Raw genomic sequence first — 18251 nt, forward strand, 5'->3', positions numbered from 1 at the left:
AAGGACAATGCCACTGGGTTTTGATCCTACTTCATGTTCTGGCTTTGTGGGAGCCTAGCCAGTTTGGATGTCCACCTTCCTAGACCAGGATGGAGCGGGGAGGACTTTGGACTTTCCACAGGGCAGGGAACCCTGACTGCCCCTCAGACTGGAGAGGGAGGGGGAGAGGTGTGGGGGGAGGGGGAGAGGAGAAGGAGGAGGGGGGAAAAGGGAGACGGGGAGGGAAATGGGAGGCGGGGAGGAGGCGGAAAAAAATTTTTTTCAATAAAAAATTATATTAAAAAAAAACCTGAGAGAGCTTAAAAAGGAACTATAGACACACAAAAAAAAAACAGAGTTTAACACAGCTTCTTGCTGCTTGCTGGTAGCATGCTGCAGCTCCTTTAAGAGATGTCTTACTGACTCAGTGGTAGCAGAAAATAAAAAACCCTGCATGGTTTCAAGATGGTGGCTTTGGCCCCTTACAACAAGTGTGGTTCATGACCTTGAAGACATAGCTCTAGATAGAATCTGACTCAATGTTCACATGCAGTTGTTTTTTGTTTGTTTTATTGTTGTTGATGGGGGCAGGGTCTCATGTAGCCCAGGTTAGCTTCAAACCCATTATGCAATCGAGGATGACCTTCATCCTCTTGCCTCCACCTTCCATAGGCTAGGATTACCACAGCAATTTTTATGCTGGCCCAGGGATCCACTTTAGGGCTTTGTGCATCTTAGGCAAGCACCATACCAACTAAATCTCTAGCCTATAAGATTTGTTTGGTTTTGTTTGTTTGATTGTTTTGGGGTTGTTTTTGTTTTTAAGAAAGACCCTTAGCACATTTTCCCCTTTAGAAAGTAAGGCAGCGTGAGACTAGAAAAAGAAAGAAATGGAGAGGGCAGGGATGGAACCTGAGGTCTGAGGACAATAGAACAGGAAAAAAACTGATGTTGTTCCTCAGTCCCTGACCAAAGACCAGGAAATAACAGGGATAATTGCAGAGGGTTGAAATGCAGCCAAAGACCCATGAAGGGCAGGCGAGAATTCAGGTAAAAGAGGTAAATTTGCTGTTTGGTTTGCTCATGTGTCTGGGGTCTGCTGCTGTGGGGGCGCTCAGAAATGTGTATGATCCACCCTGACTGAAGGTCAGAGAGTGTAAGCCTATTCCTGCTCCTCCAAGGATATAACAGGAGGTTTGACCCAGGGAGTGGCTGCCTACAGGATGCAGGTCTAAGGTATAGTCGCTGCATGCCCTGCATAAACAACAGAACTCAGGATATAGTGGCTTAATGCTTCAAGTATTGAAGCAAGTATTTGCTCTGTTTATTCTTTGTGTCATGTTGAAGTAGTTTTTTGCCTTCTTCCCCCCTTTTTGGATTGTGGTATATAAGCATATGGAAAATAAATGCAGACATATTCAGTATTCACTGGATTGCCCTTCCAGTTCACACTATCAAAGGGATGCTTTGGAGAAACAGAAGCACATGACATCATAAAAACATAACAAAACAAACCAACAAACCAGCCAACTAACCAACAAAAACACAAAACAAAACAAAACAAAAAAACCCAGCTTGAATCCTGTTGCATATTCCCTGGGGACTGTATTTCTCATTTGTTTTTAACATTTCCACCTCATCCCTCTCAACCTGAAATAGCTCTCTGCTGACAGGAGAGGACCAGTGATGCGGCATAACCACACACTAAGCCTACACATAGATGATGATCTACTGAGTGAAGACTCAAACTGCTCAGATAGGGGCAAAGCAACTCCAGCATTAAAATTTAGAAGAGGCCTGGCATGGTGGTGCACGCCTTTGATCCCAGCACTAGGGAGGCAGAGGCAGGGGGATGTCTGTGGGTTCAAGGCCAGCCTTGTCTATATAGCAAGCTCTTGGCTATCCAGAGCTACATAGTGGGATCCTGTCTCTACCTAAACAAAAATTCAGAAGAATGGATTTGATAAAGTTCTGAGCTCTGGCTGGCCCTGCTCAGCTCAAATTCTCCTGGTTGTATCACTCAATGCCCTAAGAATCCACAGCATACCTTTGTTAGATCATAGATAAGTAAAATGACCAGCGATTTGATGTAAACTTACTCAGGTTTCTCTGTTCTGAGTAATTCGGTGCTTTATTAACTTTAGTTTGTAAAAGTGTATCAAAGACAAGCATGGTGGTACATGCTTGTAGTTTCCAGCACTGGATCAAGAATTCAGATTCAGGACTATCCTTGAATTCAAGGCTACATATCAAGTTTGAGGCCAGCCTGGGTTACATAAGACCCTGTCTCAAAAGAACAAAATAATGTATAGTCACTAACTGTGGCATACCATACTAATACAAGATGTGAATAAAGGAGAGTTGAGAATGGCCATGTGAGAACTCTATAATTTTTCAACTTTCCTATAAATTAAAACCCATTCTAAACAAAACACTCATTTAGAAGAAGAAAATCTTGGCTAGAACTGACCAGTCTACCAAGATCTGTCCCCACTGTCAATGGAAGCACACTGGGCTGTTCTATGTCTAGTGTGCTAGGAAACACCCAGAGGGACTTCTTAGGTGCCTCTTAGCCATTCCTCCATTTCTGAAGCAATGTTTTCCTAGAGCCATTCTTGCCAACCAGCTCAAAACTCAGAAAGCAGACATCAGAGTTTGCATCTCAGAGTGAGGCATGGTTGACAAAACCTGGAAGAACAAATGAACCAGGAGCCATGTCAGTCAAAATGTTATGATTGAATTAAGGCCATGCAGACAAGGGCAGTAATGGGTTAGCACTCAGAAGGAAACAGGGAAGAGAAACCTCTCTACCCCACAGACCAAGGATCTAACCGCGACCTTGGGTTTTTAAAAAAGTACCTGGGTTCGGTTCCCGGTCAGGGAACAAAAAAAAAAAAAAAAAAAAAAAAAAAAAGTACCTGGGTTCTAAACCTAGGAAATCTACTTTCAAAACACTAGTAGCCACCAAATCACATGGACCTGCCCCTTTCAGTATTGGCCCAATACTGAGATGTCAGGATGAGCAGAACAGATAAAGGAAAAGCTCAATGTAGCTAACTCCTCTACTTCTGCAATCATAGAACTTTGCAGGCCTGAGGCAGGAGGATTACAAAGTTAAAGCAATGCTGGCCTATATAGGAAGAACCTAGAAAAGCAAAGAGAAGGCAGGTGGGGGGGGGGTGGTGATGAGGATGAGGTTCTCTCTCTCTCTCTCTCTCTCTCTCTCTCTCTCTCTTTTTGTGTGTGTGTGTGTGTGTGTGTGTGTGTGTGTGTGTGTGTGTGTGTGTGAAGGAATCAGATCAGTGATTGGCTTGGAGCAGGGAATGGAAGGACTGACTACAAAGAGACATAAGGACATTCCTGAGGATAATGGAAATGTTTTATATCCCAAGCTGGGTGGTGTTTCCACAAGGAGACTCAAAGACAGCAGGAACAAGCTGGAAATTTTAGAAGGCACAAATGTGCCTAGCCTGGCAGAAGCACACTCAGGGGAGGGAGGATGTTGGACAGGGTCAGGGGATCAGGCAGTGGGCCTTGTGTGCTCTTGGTAGCTGGGGTTTTACTCTAGTGCCATTGGAAGATCCTGGGTGACTTCAAGCCTAGTTTGCTGGTCTCCTAAGGACTAAACCCTATCATGCATGTATTTTTTGTCCATGGACCTAGAACCTTGGTGAGGCCCTCCCATAGTTCCTCTGGTATGTGCTGATTACCTGTGTCCTTGGATCCCCACCTCCTACTTATAGCATACATCCACCACTTGGCCTTGCCCCTATGCAGCCACATAGGACCCCCCTCCCCGCCCCTGGACCAGCGTGGTTTTCCCTGCCTGCCTAGGTATTCCCTGCCTAGCTGCACAAGGTTCAGCATCAGGTACGCCCCTGGCCAGCACTAGCCACTTGACCTGAAGTGGCTCAGCGGCTCTGGCTATACGGCCGTCCCCCTTGGACTCTCTCCCATCCGACTTACCTTCACCCAGTGTCTGCTTGAGTAAGTCATGCTTGGCTTGCAGCTTGGTGATAAGGTTACTGCCATTCACATATTCTTTAAATTTCTGTAAAACACACAGGCATAAGGAAGCTAAAGGTCACACAACCAAGTGATGACAGGGTCTCTAGCTCTAACCTCCCCCTCATCACCCCAGCAGGGAAACCAAACAGATGTCAGGCTATCCAGGACCTGATATGGGGACAGGTAGGACTTTGTATCTGCTTTGCACTATTCCAAAGGTCTAATTCTTGGGGGTTCCTGGGCCATGTAGGCTGGGTTGGCACATAAGTGGCAGGAGAATATGGCTGCAGTGGAGGCTGCTTCTACTGTGATGACTGTGGGCAGCACAAGATGAAAGGCCCCTTAGGTCCCAGAAGCAGAGCTATAAGGAAGAGGCCCTGCAGCTGAGGCTAAGAGCTATGGGAACAGAGCTAAAGATGACCCTTTCTTCCAAATGAGTAAGAGCTATGCAGGCCACTAAGACACCTTGAATCAGAAGGCTTATCGCTGCACGGGGGGGGACGTGACTTTCTGGGCGAATGAAATAAAAAAGGGTGCACAGAAAATGCTTTGCCCCAAGTACCAGAAAGAGAGGGGTTAGGGGAGAGAAGAGCCTCTCTATGATCTTGGAGGACCAATGGAGAAAACTTGGTTGCACTTATTCTAAGGAAACAGAAGCCCAGAGTTGGGCTCCCTGTTGTCCAACGTGGTGTAGAGCCCTGCCAGTTTTTAGTGCCCCATTAGCTCCTCGAGGTAAGTTGAGAGTAGACTCAGGATGTCCCTCCAAACGTGGAGCAGAGGACCAGCTGCCGCATCACCAGTTGGAAGACTGTTAACATGCAAATCTCTGCTTCCTGATACCCAGATTCTAACCCTTATTTCTCACTTGGGGAGGAATCACAGAGGCCTTCAAGCTTCCAAGTTTCAAAGCCCTGCTGAGGAAGCTAGGAGATGAAGCACTTGGTTTTTAACTGAGTGCCCTGGCTCTGGGCAATGCATGCCTTTGCTTCATTCAGTAAGTTCTGACTTGCAGGCTGGTGGTGGAGGCTTCTAACAATACCATCCTCTGATTTCATCACATGTCTAAGGATTAATAAAAGCCACAGGTGAGGTGCACACATGAAAGGTTGATCATCCTCAAGTTGTGTTCTGTCCTCCAGAAACATACACACACACACACACATGCATACGTGTCAATATGTATATAAACCATATAAAGATACACAAACAGAAGCAAAAACAGAACATCTTCTGATCCTTGGTCAAAGACACTAGATTTCTTTAACTATGAGCAGGCTAAGCCCCTGCCCCTGCTTCCACTTCCAGACTTTGTTCTACTGCTGAAATGACTTTCTGTTTATCTCCACATGCACTCCCTGCTCCCTAGAGACAATAACTTCTCTTTGTCAACACAGTAGGCTTCTAACAGAAGCAGGAGGTGCCAGGAGTCATGAAGACTAGTTTTGTTTTCTTCCTTGATGAGGTCAAAGAATACTGATGGAAGAAATGAAGTATGTACAACCAGCTATTGGATTGTAGTAGGGTGTTGATTAAGGCTTACCAATTATAGAGTTGGATGATAGAACTGGGATAATTTGTGACAGATTCTATTTGCATAATCCGGTCGACATCAGCCTAGCTGTGTGCCTCTAGTGACCTGATTATGAGCCTTGGCAGTAGCCTGGCTCAGCCATGACATTTTCTTATTAGCAAACTTTAAGGTAATGGAGGCCATGCTCCCCGAATCTGTGTATCATACAAGATCTGAAAAGAGCATAGGGGTAAGGGATTAGATTAGGATGCTGAAAATCTGGACCTCTGATGTGAACCCATCAATAGGACATCTCAGTAAAGACCTACCTAAATCTTTACCTATGGGGCCTTTAAGAGGAGGGAGACCTGGCTTCATGCAGAGAAGAGTCAGCTGACACAACTCTTTTAAATTTTATTTTAAAAATGAAATAACAAGGTCCTGATGTGTTGGTGTATGTCTTCAGTGAATTTTACTGTAGACATTTGAAGAGAAAGCATTCAGAAGCTGCTCGGGTACTGAGGCTACTCAGAACCCAAGCTTATAAGGTAGGACTAGAAGAATCAGGGCACTCAGCCTGGAGGAAGGAAACCCGAGCTTCCTACAGCTTGGAAAAGGCTGTTAGGTAGCATCCTAACAGCTTTACTGTGGTGTTTTCATCAAAGAAAACAGCATCAAGTCCAAGAGTCAGGAATCCTAGGGTGGTAAATTTTTCCAAAGATAACAAGGAAAGCTTCATATCTGATGCTAACCGCAACTCAAGCAGGAGAAGTATTTGGGTAAACGAGAATTTTTTATTCTGGGCATCTGAGCAGAGTCCCTGTGAGATTTTGGTGGGATGTGCACCAGAAGTGAGTCACTTTGTAGCCCCAATCTCCATGTTCAATAAGCCGAATTTAAAATAAAGCCTCAATTCTCCTTCCCCACTATTCTCCGGGCCCCTGGCAAGAATGAAGGCCTGTAACTTGGAATTTCACAGGAGGGACTAGCAGCTCATGAATAACTTGCTTGAAATGGGATCCTCATTTTCAAAGCTCAGTCACCAATTTAAGACAATAGCATACACTTAACTCAAGGTTGTTACTTGGCCCCTTCACCATGCTCCTCTAACCCAGCGGTTCTCAGCCTTCCCAATGTTGTGACCCTTTAATCCAGTTCCTCATGTTGTGGTGACTCCCCCAACCATAACATTATTTCCATTGCTACTTCATAACTGTAATTTCGCTACTGTCATGAATCATAATGTAAATATCTGATCTGCAGGATGGTCTCAGAAGACCCCTGTGAAAGGGTTTTGTCTGACACCCCCAAAGGGGTCATGACCCACAGGTTGAGAACCACTGCTCTAACCCAACTGAATCAAACTCTCTTTGGTTCCTTCCAAAAGCTTTAGTGACCATCACTCAAGATTAAAGTTGATACCACCCACTGGTGAGCCACTTTCTGCATTTCAGAAAACTAAGCCAGGCAACCTAATGTCAAAATGCACATTAGGAGATTTATTTCATATTATTTTACTGGCTCTCTCTCTCATTCATTCAGGCTGCTTCCAAAGCCACGGGCAGGGGATCAGCAGTGAGCTCCGGGTCCCAGATGCCACTCACCGTGAAATAAAACATTTCTGTTTCCTGCTGGTTGGCTCTCCGTTTGGCGATGTTGATTTTGCTCATGTAGGTCTCAGAAGCGGCTGACTTGATGGACTCTGTAGATCGGCTGTGTTGGAAGGCATCAGAGACGTCGAAGTCCTCCACAGTCAGCATGTCCTGTAAGGTCTGCATGGTGGCATCTAGGGTTTTCCTAACCTAGGGAAAAACAGCACAAACATGTTTATTCTCATAATGCCTCTGATGACCACTAAGTCCTTTACCTGATAGTCACCTTGTTCTTTTACTTAATGTCTCTAGAAGGAAGGCAGGACAATATGGTTTTCTTATACTGACTTAGACAAATGAGGCAGATTAATCATTGGTCCAAGACCAAATAGCCGGCAGGGTAAGAAGCCAGAGTGTCCAATCTAAGGGCAGTTATTGGACTGTTTCTGTCTGAGGGACCTTGGGGATGTCATGAGAATAACGGAGTCAAGTTTCTAGGCTTATTTCTCTGGTCTGATTAGATAACCTAAAGGAGGTGTCCTGGGGGGGGGGGGTGGTCACTTGAACATGGAAATCAGCAGAAACGCTCTGGTGTCTCCTCTCATTTAGGAAGGAAGGGGGCATCTGGTGGTGGACAGTGGTCTGCTGGGAGACAGGACCTTGAGGAAGTCAGCTCATTGTTTACAGGGTCTAGTTAGGACTCCAGTTTCCATTCTGGGTCCAGTGAAATCACATATCACAGGGACTGCAAAAGCAAGGCATGAGGACCCTAGCCTCACAGAAGCACTCGGATGAGTGGGGTCTCAGTGACAGGCTCTATACTCCAGAGGTAGGGCAGTTCCAAAGGAATCACTGGCAGAAAACTGGATTCCATTTATTATGAGATCATCATCACTCAAAGTCTCTCTTATTGCTCCTCAGCTGAAATATCACCTCCTAATAGTGCAGGGCCCCTAGCACGTGCCATTCCTGGTCTAGTGTTTTTCCATTAGTCACTCATTGGTCTTCATGTTTTAATTTCTGGTGTTTTCTCATCAGAAAGAGGAAAACCTATGAGGCTGTGTTCCTTTGATTTATTCTCTATCTAAATAATGTTTAGCATATATTGTGTGAATACGTATTACATAAATAAATACTTGTCGAATAAACAAATGACTAAATCAAAATCAATTCTTTTTTCCAACACAGATTGCCGGAAGCTGATTCAAAGATAAGCATACCGAAGCCCATCCGCAGCCCACAGAGAGGCTATGTGCCTCGTTCGCCTCCCTGTGGCCCTGATTTCCATTTGAATTCCATTAACGGCATTATACATGTGAGCCATTTAAAATCCTTGTGGGGGGGAGGGGAGACAGAAGATAAACAGAAGGAAAGTAAGCCTTCTATCTCTCGAGCCAGGTTTAAAAGACAAGTCAGTTTGTCTTCTTGGGACCTTCCTGAACCTGCCTTAATTTGAGTTAGCTCTGTTCTAGCTCTGCCCTTTGTAGAGGACAGACATAACTGTCTCTACTGTCCACGATAGCCTGCGTGACATCTGAAGACAGTGGCCATATTTTCTCACCTCCACCATGACTACTTCTTGAGGATAAGTTTGTCACACAACCTTGGGTGGCACTGCCCAAATTCTGAGGTCTTTTCTCCAGGGCGCTAGGGTTGACTGGCATTCCTCTTCTGGGTGAGGTGTTAAGGTCTTAACAGGGCACTGTTTACCTGGTCTCTTCAGTCCACGTTAGGATGGACCCACCCAGTGTGAGGCTGTGCCACACTAGCAATATGGGGGAACACTGGGCTGTGAGACTGACCCAAATGGCTTAAAGTTCAAGATACATTTAGGGCAGCCTGAGCTAACTATTTCATTGATTAATTTTAAATACTTACTCTGATTTCTGATGATAATAATAGAAGCTTATTTCAGAGAATGAAGCAGAAAAGCACAAAGTCAATGGTAACCACCAGTCATCCTACAGCTAAGATGGAGTCAAGGGTCACCTTTTAAAACATTTTGCCTGCAGACTTTTCTCTATGCCTGCAAATCTGCAATCATCCTAAACATAGAGCCCCACTTCCTCCTGTTTCCTTTTCATCTGAGATCTTGCAAGCATCTTTGGGCCATTAAAGATTTTCAGTGCAGGTATGCTGTGTGGTTGTGTAGACTCTCACCAACGGACTATTGTTTCCTATGTATTCCAAGGCATGAGACTGGCCAGCACACGGTCCAGGGAACTAGACCCAGGGCAGCAGCTCACTCACCTCTTCGTTCTCAATCTTGAGAGTGGCCAGCCTGGACTGCAGCTGATGGTACCGCATAAGCAGCTCTGTCTGGACGGGCTGCTGTGCACTGACCTGGCAGACCTGCAGAGAGAAACTCTGTCATTGCAGCTGCATGGAGCCAGAGTGGAGGTTATCATTACCATTCCATCAGGAGCCCAGGACACAGGGCCAGCAAGGCAGAGCGACTGCCCCCAGGTCACCCATGTTGGTCACAGCCAAGGCAGTACCAGGTGGGAACTAGGGTCCTCTTAATCCAGAGTCTACCCTCTTGCTGTGGCCAGTGTGGCTTCTCAGTCACAACCTTCTAAATTCACATAGTAATTGCGGGCTTACAAAGACCTTTAACATAATCTTGGCAAGCCAAACCAATTAATTGCAAGTCAGGAAGTTGTGGAATGAAAGCAACGGCTTGAACAGCCAGTAGCAAGTACAATGAAGCAGTTGACAAGTGATTTTGTCACCACAGGAATGCATAAAGATATAGTAGAGAGACAACTTGGACGCTCACACTGTTGGTCTTCTGCATCCACAAGTTTCGTGGCCACAAGGACAGAAGTATACATAGGAAGAAGAAAAGCAAACACCCGGACTGAATGTGGGCGTGCATTTTCTTCCTCTCACCCCCCCCAAACAGTACAGGACAGTAACAATGCACAACATTTGCAGAGTGCTAGATATGCTAAGCAATGCAAAGAGAATTTAAGTCTGCAGGTGGCCGTGCCCAGGTTCTTTGTAACCACTGTGCTGTTTTATATAAGGTGCTCCGTACCCTTGGACTTGGACATCCCCCATACCCTGGAAGCAGTCACCCACAGATACCATGATCAGCTGAGCTATTCTTCTGGAGTCTTCTCTTCCAAAGGTGTTACCACCTATGGGCTAGGCTACCGGGCACACTGTGTGTTCTCACTCCTTCTAGGAACACAGCTAAGATCATGTAGAATAAAAAAGCTACTTGGTGAGTAGTTACCTACTGCTAACTGCTAACTAGGTAGCCAAACTTTACAGTAAACGGTTCCAGAATCTTCAGTTACAGGTGACAGACCAAAGGGCAGAAAGAAACAGGGGGATGCCCCAGAAGAGTGGTATCACCAAGTAGAAGTCCTCTCTTGTGCAAATGAAGGAAGCGGGCAAAGCCATATAGAGGGTGCAGTCATCTTCTAAACTGTCTCCTGTCCCTCCCCAGAAACAGATGTTACACATGGTCTAGCTGAGCTCCCTTTAGCCTTCCAAGACTGGCTGGTTCTTCCCTCCTGTGGTTCTGCACCCACCTGCCTCCCAGCTCCTAGAGGGAAAATGATCCAGGAAAGTATAGGGAGTTATCTTTTACATGGGACAGTTGACAGGGAGTTGTCTTCTACATGGGGACAGAGAACAGGAAGTCATCTTCTACATGGGGACAGTGGACAGTGTCATGCCATCTGCGCACTCAGTTTGTTTTCCTCTCCAGACCTCAGCAAGGGTCTGGGCAGCACAGGCAGGGAAGGAAAGTCAGTTGTCTGATTGTCAAAGGCTCATGGTGCTGTAGGGCATCAGATGAGGGCATCTAAGGTCTAAGGAAATAGGAGACTGTTTCTAGGCAGACTGGAGCATCCTTGAGGTCTCCTAAACACATCTAAGAGAGAGCCTAAGGAAAGCCAAGGCCCTACAGTTGGTGACATTAGCCAGCAAGACAAGAAGGCCATCTGAAGAAGCTCATGAATTAAGAGATGACCCTAGTCCTCTGTGGTAAATAAATGGCATATGTACTTGAGGCTTTTTTCCTCATCCCACAATGCTCTAGGAGCATGAGAGAGAACGGAAGTAGTTAGTAACTATGATGCTAACATGCCCTGCTCTCAAAGTCATGTACAGATGGCATTTGGAGGTGAGGCTGCCAGGAATTGATGAGGATTAGATGAGGTGATGAGGATAAGGACACCAATGGCTTTATGAGAAGTGGAAGAAAGGCAGACTAGAGCTGCATGCTTGCTCTGCCTTGCCGGGTGGTGACCACACCATGTCCCTATACAACAGGATGACCCTCATAAGATGCGAGCAGATGCTGGCACTCTGCTTTCGGACTCCCTAGCTTGCCTCCCTGGGAGCTGAAGAAGCTTCTATTCCAGCGCTGCTCAACCCTCCTAATGCTGCAACTTAAGACAGTTCTTCATGTTGGTGATCCTGCCAATCATAAAAATTATTTTGATGCTACTTCATAACTGTAATTTTGCTACTGTTAAGAATCACAATGTAAATAGTTTTGGAGATAGATGCTCAGTAAAGGGGTCATGATCCACACACAGGTTGAGAACCACTGCTCTAAATTCTTTCTAAGTTATTCAGGCTTAGGAAACTTCACACAGTAATGGAAACATAGACTCATAGAGAACCCAGGCAGGGTTCTGGCAGGAAGCCTACCTCGTCCCCCATGTGGGGCTGGAACTCGAACTTGAGCGGAGGGCAGAAGACCTGGCTGCACATGTCCATGACGGTGTGCTTGTCACTGCGGGAGTCCAGGTTGTCCACCGCATTCTCTATGACATCCAGGCCCTCGTGGCGAGAGGTTTCCAGGTTATATTCTGCTGAGAGGTAGGTCCGAAAGGTGCGGGCCAGACTGGCGTGAAAGCCCAAATCACAGCACTTGGGGAAAGGCAAGGACAAAAGGTACAGGTGAGAGCTGGAGTAGTGACCCATGGTCACCTTTCAGTCCACAGCGCTTTGGAGTCCTGAACAAACCATATCAAATCCCTCAGGGGGAGCTGAGAACTGAAATGTGGGTACCAACAGAGTTTCTTTCAGCTCCCCAGGCTCGCCACAATCTCTCATCTCTGGGCTTTCTCCATGCATGCTCCCTGTCTGGAATGCTCTCCATCAGCCATTTAGTTTATAGGCCATTTCCTTCTGGAAGTTTTCCTTGATGTTCTCCATACTGAGTTTTGGGCAGAGTTGCACATCCCCCCTTGGCAAGGGAACAGATGAAAAGGCTAAAAGCTAAAAAGGAAAGTTGAGAGCAAGGAAAGAGGGGGGTGACTTTATGCCACAGCAAGACTGAACAGACTGCCCCCCCTTCTCCCCAAGCCCTGACTTCCAGAATAGGATATACAGGGTTGGAGAATATGAATCCAGCAACCAGTACTGAACCTCTACTGAGCACCTACATGAATGGCTCCCCCATCTAACATAAAGGCGGGGGGGGGGGGACAAGCGAAACAGTCCCAGCTCTAATGTAGGTGACAGTCTCCCATCGCTGCCACTCACAACATCCTTCTTTAAGCCTGGTGTTCCCCAGGGAGCCCTGCACAGCCAGCTCCCCATAGACTCAGTGTTCTGCTCTTCGGTGATCAAACTCATTCCTCCCAGGAGAATTTCCCATACCAAGAGATTCTCTCTCTCTCTCTCTCTCTCTCTCTCTCTCTCTCTCTCTCTCTCTCTCTCTCTCTCTCTCTCTCTCTCTCTCTCTCTCTCTCTCTCTCTCTCTCTCTCTCTCTCTCTCTCTCTCTCTCGTGATTTTTCCCAAGGTGTACACCTAGCTGACTGGACCCAGGGGATCTGAATGAATGGCCCCCTCTCCTTCTCCAAACGAGCAGCCTCTAAGGGTGTGAACTGGGTACAGTTTCCTCCTATGTCTTCACACCCCACAGAGGCTCTGGTGCACAGGAGAGGACTTTGGAAGTTGGTATTGGATATCTGACTAATCAAGCTAGTGAGGGCAGTGGGATGGACCAGAACTCACTTCTATCTGTGGAAGGTATGATCATGAATTAGCTTGTACCCCAGCCACAGACACTTCCAGTCCTTCCCCTCTAGCAGGGTTACAAAAGCTTGGTCAGCTCACACCAGTTGAGGACCATGGCGAGCCCCATCATCCCCTAGCACACGAGATGTTTCAGCCTGCATGGAGCCCCACCCAGCAACCCAGGTTGCTCCCATCAATGAGATCAGACACATCTTCCTTTAGCGCACGAGATGTTTCAGCCTGCATGGAGCCCCACCCAGCAACCCAGGTTGCTCACATCAATGAGATCAGACACATCGTGGATGTAGTATTTGCTGATAGCTGCGTTGGTGGCTGCCAGATTCAGCAGGTAGTCATTGCGCGCCTTCGTGCACTTGAGTTTGTTCTCAGAATATTTGGCCTGCCTCTGGAGGGAGAAGAGCAAGATATCAAAGCCAAGCCAGCCGGAGGGAGGATCTACGGTCTCCATGGGAACCATCTGAGAGTGAGTCCCACCTCCCGGCTATGGGATGCTTCTGTGCCAAGGGAGCACTATTGAACCCCGAACTCAGCAATGCACCTTGTCTAACAGAGGTGAGGTCAGCAATGACATCATTTGCTACCCAGCAGCTTTCGGGGGAGGGGGTCTCTACCAGATGGGTTATAAAAAAAATACCCCACCCTCAGTGCCCTCCATGGACTTCCCAAGCTGTTTTCAATGCCCCAGAGGTCCCCCAAGACATGGCTTGTAAGCCCCACCTTTCTGCGTACTCCTCTTCTCTCACCTAACCTCCTTTGTTACCTTCAAGAAACCAAGTTCATTTCTGCCTTGAGTCCTTCAGAGTCCTTATAAGTCACATTCCTGAATCTCTACATGGTTTGTTCCTTGATGTCACTCAGGTTTTTTTTTTTTCTTTTGGTTTTTCGATACAGGGTTTCTCTGTGGCTTTGGAACCTGTCCTGGAACTAACTCTTGTAGACTAGGCTGGTCTCGAACTCACAGAGATCCTCCTGCCTCTCCCGAGTGCTGGAATTAAAGGCGTGCGCCACCACCGCCTGGCGTCACTCAGGTTCTTACCCAAAGTGATAGCCACACAAGGTACTGATGATGGTCTTGTCTGATATGTCTCACTTGCATCTCCCTCCCCTTGCCCTGTGATGTGTTCCTGAGCTTTGTTTATTTGTTGATCACTATTACTCCCACGAGAAAGTGAACTCCATGCAGGCAGGGTCATGACTTGCCTTGCTTGTGGGTGGTGGATCTGTGGCACCCAAAAAAATGGAGCAGCTAAAGTAAGTCTTGGGTCATTCTTAAGAAAGGGGGAAAGGGAGGGAGAAGAGAAGAAGAAAAGAAGGGAGCGAGTCTGGCTCTGAATGGCAGGAGGAATGGGGCGGAGTACCCAGAATTTTGGCAAAGCTGCTTTTGTCCTGGGCCAGTCCAAAAGGGAGGAGCGCAAGCAGGCACAGTGGACAACTGCCCCTGCCCCTGTCAGTCTGGTGAGTCTTGGCACTGGGTCTCTTTAAAGAAACTGTACCTTCTTACTTCAGCTAGCTTCTCTTCCCCATTTCCAATTCCACGTGAGATCTAGCTTTGAAGTAGGACCAGTCCCACTGCCAACCTTGTAATTCTTCTCAGGCATCTTAGGTCCTGGACCTCATGTCCTCTGCCAGCCAGGCATCCAGCCATAGAACGTCTGAACGCTCCTTACCCTATCTGGGGGCCCATTATGACCTTGAGACCGCTTTCCTGGCTTGACTTCACTTTTATAACGGAAAAGGACAATCATGGCATCTTAGCTGAACTCGTCTATTTATAGGTGAGGAAATGAGAGCTGAAGAAGAAACGTGACTTGCCCAGGAGCCACGTGGCTTAATTAGCATAGGGCTGCACCAGGAATGAGCCTTTAGCATCCCAGCCAGTATCTTTCCACCCCAGCATTTCCTCCTGAGAGAAACCTTGGACCAATGAGCAGCACCTGTCATCCCCCTCTTCCTCAGATGTGCAATACCAGCAATCTACTTCCTGTGACCATGGGTGTGTCTATTCTGGACATTTTACATAAGTTCATTTGTATACTCTGTGGTCTTTAAGTCTGTCTTCTTTCACTTAGCATGATGTCTTTGGGGGTTCATCCACATTGTGGCATGTATCGGGACTTCATTCCTTTTCATGGCTGAGCTATGTTCATCAGTAGCTGAGTCTTCGAGTTGTTTCCATGTTTTGGTTGCTATAAACAGTGCTACTGTAAATATTCACATATAAATTTTTATGCAAATATGTTTTCATGCCTCTGGGGCAGATACCCAGGGGTGGCACAACTAAGTCACATGGTAGCCCAGTCCATGTAGATCTAACATCTGAAGAGCTGTCGGATGGCTTTCCACAGCGACGGAACCACTCGCATACACAACCCGCCTCTGACAGCAGTGCGAGACTTCCTGATTTCTGCATCCTCACCCCTGCTTCTTCCTGCCAGCCTTTTATCCTGGTCCTTGGGGGAGCCGTGGAGCACTATTGTACTGTGGTTTTCATTTGCATTTCCTTCATTGCTAATGATGCTGAGGAAATTGTTCTATGTTTACAGACCACCTAGACAGGTTTTTAAGAATTGTCTATTCTGTGAGATGGCTCACAGTTAAGAGTGCTGGTTCTTTTTCTAGAGGACCCAGGTTCAATTCCCAGTGCCCTCATAGTGGCTCACAAGTGTCTGTAAGTCCAGTCCCAAGGGGTCCCCTTCTAGTCTCTGAGGGCATCATGTATAAAAGTGGGGAATTTACATACATGCTGACAAAACACACATATAATAAAATAATAATAATAAATGTCTATTCAAATTCCTTGCACATTTTGGTATTAAGTCTTTGACTGGATTTTGCATTTTCCTCACGTTCAAAAAATATACCAGTACACACACACACACACACACACACACACACACACTTTCATATGCTTCCCAGTTTACCCAGGTTCTGTTACTCTTTGTTCCTACCCAGTCTATAATTTCTAGAGCTAACGGATCCTGTAATCATAGAATTAGACCCGTAGAAGAGCAGACAAACATCTGATGTAATGGCTTCACGCAGAAGAACTCTGCAAATGTTTCCTGGTTGCGGGGAGCAGATGGATACGGAGTGTTCAGCAAGATCATAGCCTTTGAAGAGAAAGAGTTAGCAGCCACAGATGGGGCCTGCCCTGCAAAACTCCCTGGCCACAGCAGACAGCTGTGAACTCAGCACCTTTTCAACTAAGTTTTGAGAAGGTTTCAGGATTCCCAACAGTGCACTCTGGTCAGCTGCTATCAATATATCAGAGCCATCGTGAGCAATAAGATTGATTTATCAGATTTGGAAACTGAAGGTCAGGGAGACTGTTAATACAGCATGGAAAACCTCAGCTGAGAGGCTGGGGAGAGGCTCGTGGGGACAGTGCTGGTTCTGTATGCATAAAGACTTGCTTGGATCCTTAGCACCCATGTGAAAACTGAACGCAGGTCCATAAGCCCAGATCTGGGGGAGGGGTACAGATAGGAGACTCCTGGGGCTTGACGGCCAGCCAATCTAGCCAATCAGTGCACTACAGGTTCAGAGCTAGACCCTGCCTCAAAGAGTAAGGCAGAGAGAGCAAGAGAGGAAGATACTTGATGTCAGCCTCTGGCCTCTACATACCTGCACACAGGTGAGAAGCACACTGGCATACACATGTGCACACACTTGCACACACCACACAGAAGTAAACAAACAAACCAATCCCAGGCTATCAGACTCAAAATCGTGAGCTCTCTCCATCATACCTACGCAAAGGTTTTGTGACACCCATACACAGTGATTCTGAAGCTATGGTCTTTGACATGGCCATGACAACTTCACAGCGGGCCTGTGATAGCTCTAACTGTTAATTTAACACAATCTGGAATGATCTGGGAAAAGAATCTCAATGAAGAATTGTCTACACTAGGTTGTACTCTCGGCATGCCTATAAGGCATTGTTTTAATTGAGTGACATGAAATAGGAAGACCCATCCTGAATGTGGGTGGCACTCTTTCATTGTCCTGAACTTTGTTAAGTGAATACAGCCAGCTTAGCATAAGCAAGCAATTGAGTGAGCGAGTGTGTTCATTTCTCTCCGCTCTTGACTGTGGCTGCGATATGACAAGCCATTTTCAGGATGCCCCTGCTGTTATGGACTGTAACCCGGAACTGTGAGCTAAAGTTAAACTCTTTTCTCCCCTTAAATGGCTTTTTGTCAGACTATTTAATCATAGCAGCACAAACAGAACCAGGACAGGACCCTTCACGCAAAGGGGAGGGCAAGTCTGTAGCTGAGTGCATGGCTCTCCTCTTCGTGCCTTGGCCCATTCCTCCCGCTCACCTTCTCCTTCATCTTCTCAATCTTCTTCACAGAGCTGCGGCGCTGGGGCCGGTCCTCGTGCCGGAGAAGGTTCATGCTGAGGTCTCCTGATTTGTTGAACTGTTTCTCCTCCTGCTTCTCAGCCTCCTTCAGCTTGCTTTCCGCACTGATGCTCTCCGCGTGGTACATGTGGTAAGTTTTCATGACCTGGGGACACATGCGTACAAGAAACCAGTAGCCTGTTATGGCTCTGCACGGTACATCCTATGGTCCCTGGGCCCCACTTCAGACTCCACATAGCTTAGCTGCTTTACTTCTGCTCAAACTTCCTGAGGGCTGGAGATGAAGATGCTCCTCAGGAACACTGACTTTATCACAAGTGACATCAACATCACTCTCTTCTTCATTATCATCATCCACATCATCAAGTTCCTGCTAAGTGTCAAGCACGAGCTAATAAACAGAAAATGAAGAAGAGCCACCACAGCCCACAGGCGGCATGGCAAGCTGGGCCCTCGTTGGCTGTCATCTCTAGTCCTGCTAGGTGTAACCCTTCTATCCTTCCTCCTCATCTCTACCCCCAAGTCAGTGGGAAAGCCCTTAAAATGGGCTTTGCAAACTGCCTTGTTACGTAACCTAATAGATACTCTGTGGTCCCTGGAACACACTCAACCGTGGCTATACAAAGAATCCCAACAAAGCAAATTGCACTCTGCCACTCGTCTCCTATAACAAAACAGGATATGATTATAACAGGGGGAATTCTGAGCCCCAAGTTTCATCCTGAAACTGTTCTAAACTTGCCAAGTGTCCTATGAATGAGAAGTGAAGCTAGCGTTTCCTCT

General features: G+C 46.7%; 1 protein-coding gene across 4 annotated transcripts in view; it reads right to left on the minus strand.

Moving 5' to 3' along the window:
• The window catches only part of Srgap3 (SLIT-ROBO Rho GTPase activating protein 3), a 427924-nt gene that overhangs the window by 43424 nt on the left and 366249 nt on the right, over window positions 1-18251 (minus strand). For all 4 annotated transcript variants that reach the window (XR_007592924.1, XM_050148545.1, XM_050148544.1 and 1 more), the window contains exons 5-10: window positions 17428-17613; window positions 13356-13484; window positions 11761-11982; window positions 9340-9441; window positions 7102-7299; window positions 3946-4030 (exon numbers count right to left, since the gene is read on the minus strand). Coding sequence is in view for 3 of the 4 variants with exons in the window: in XM_050148545.1 (XP_050004502.1) it covers window positions 3946-4030; window positions 7102-7299; window positions 9340-9441; window positions 11761-11982; window positions 13356-13484; window positions 17428-17613 (922 nt within the window). In the remaining variant the exon portion in view is untranslated. The remainder of the gene's footprint in view (window positions 1-3945; window positions 4031-7101; window positions 7300-9339; window positions 9442-11760; window positions 11983-13355; window positions 13485-17427; window positions 17614-18251) is intronic.

Source organism: Alexandromys fortis, unplaced genomic scaffold (assembly GCF_014885135.2).
Source record: "Alexandromys fortis isolate MF-2015 unplaced genomic scaffold, M_Fortis_MF-2015_v1.1 scaffold_59, whole genome shotgun sequence".
Lineage (NCBI taxonomy): Eukaryota > Metazoa > Chordata > Mammalia > Rodentia > Cricetidae > Alexandromys > Alexandromys fortis.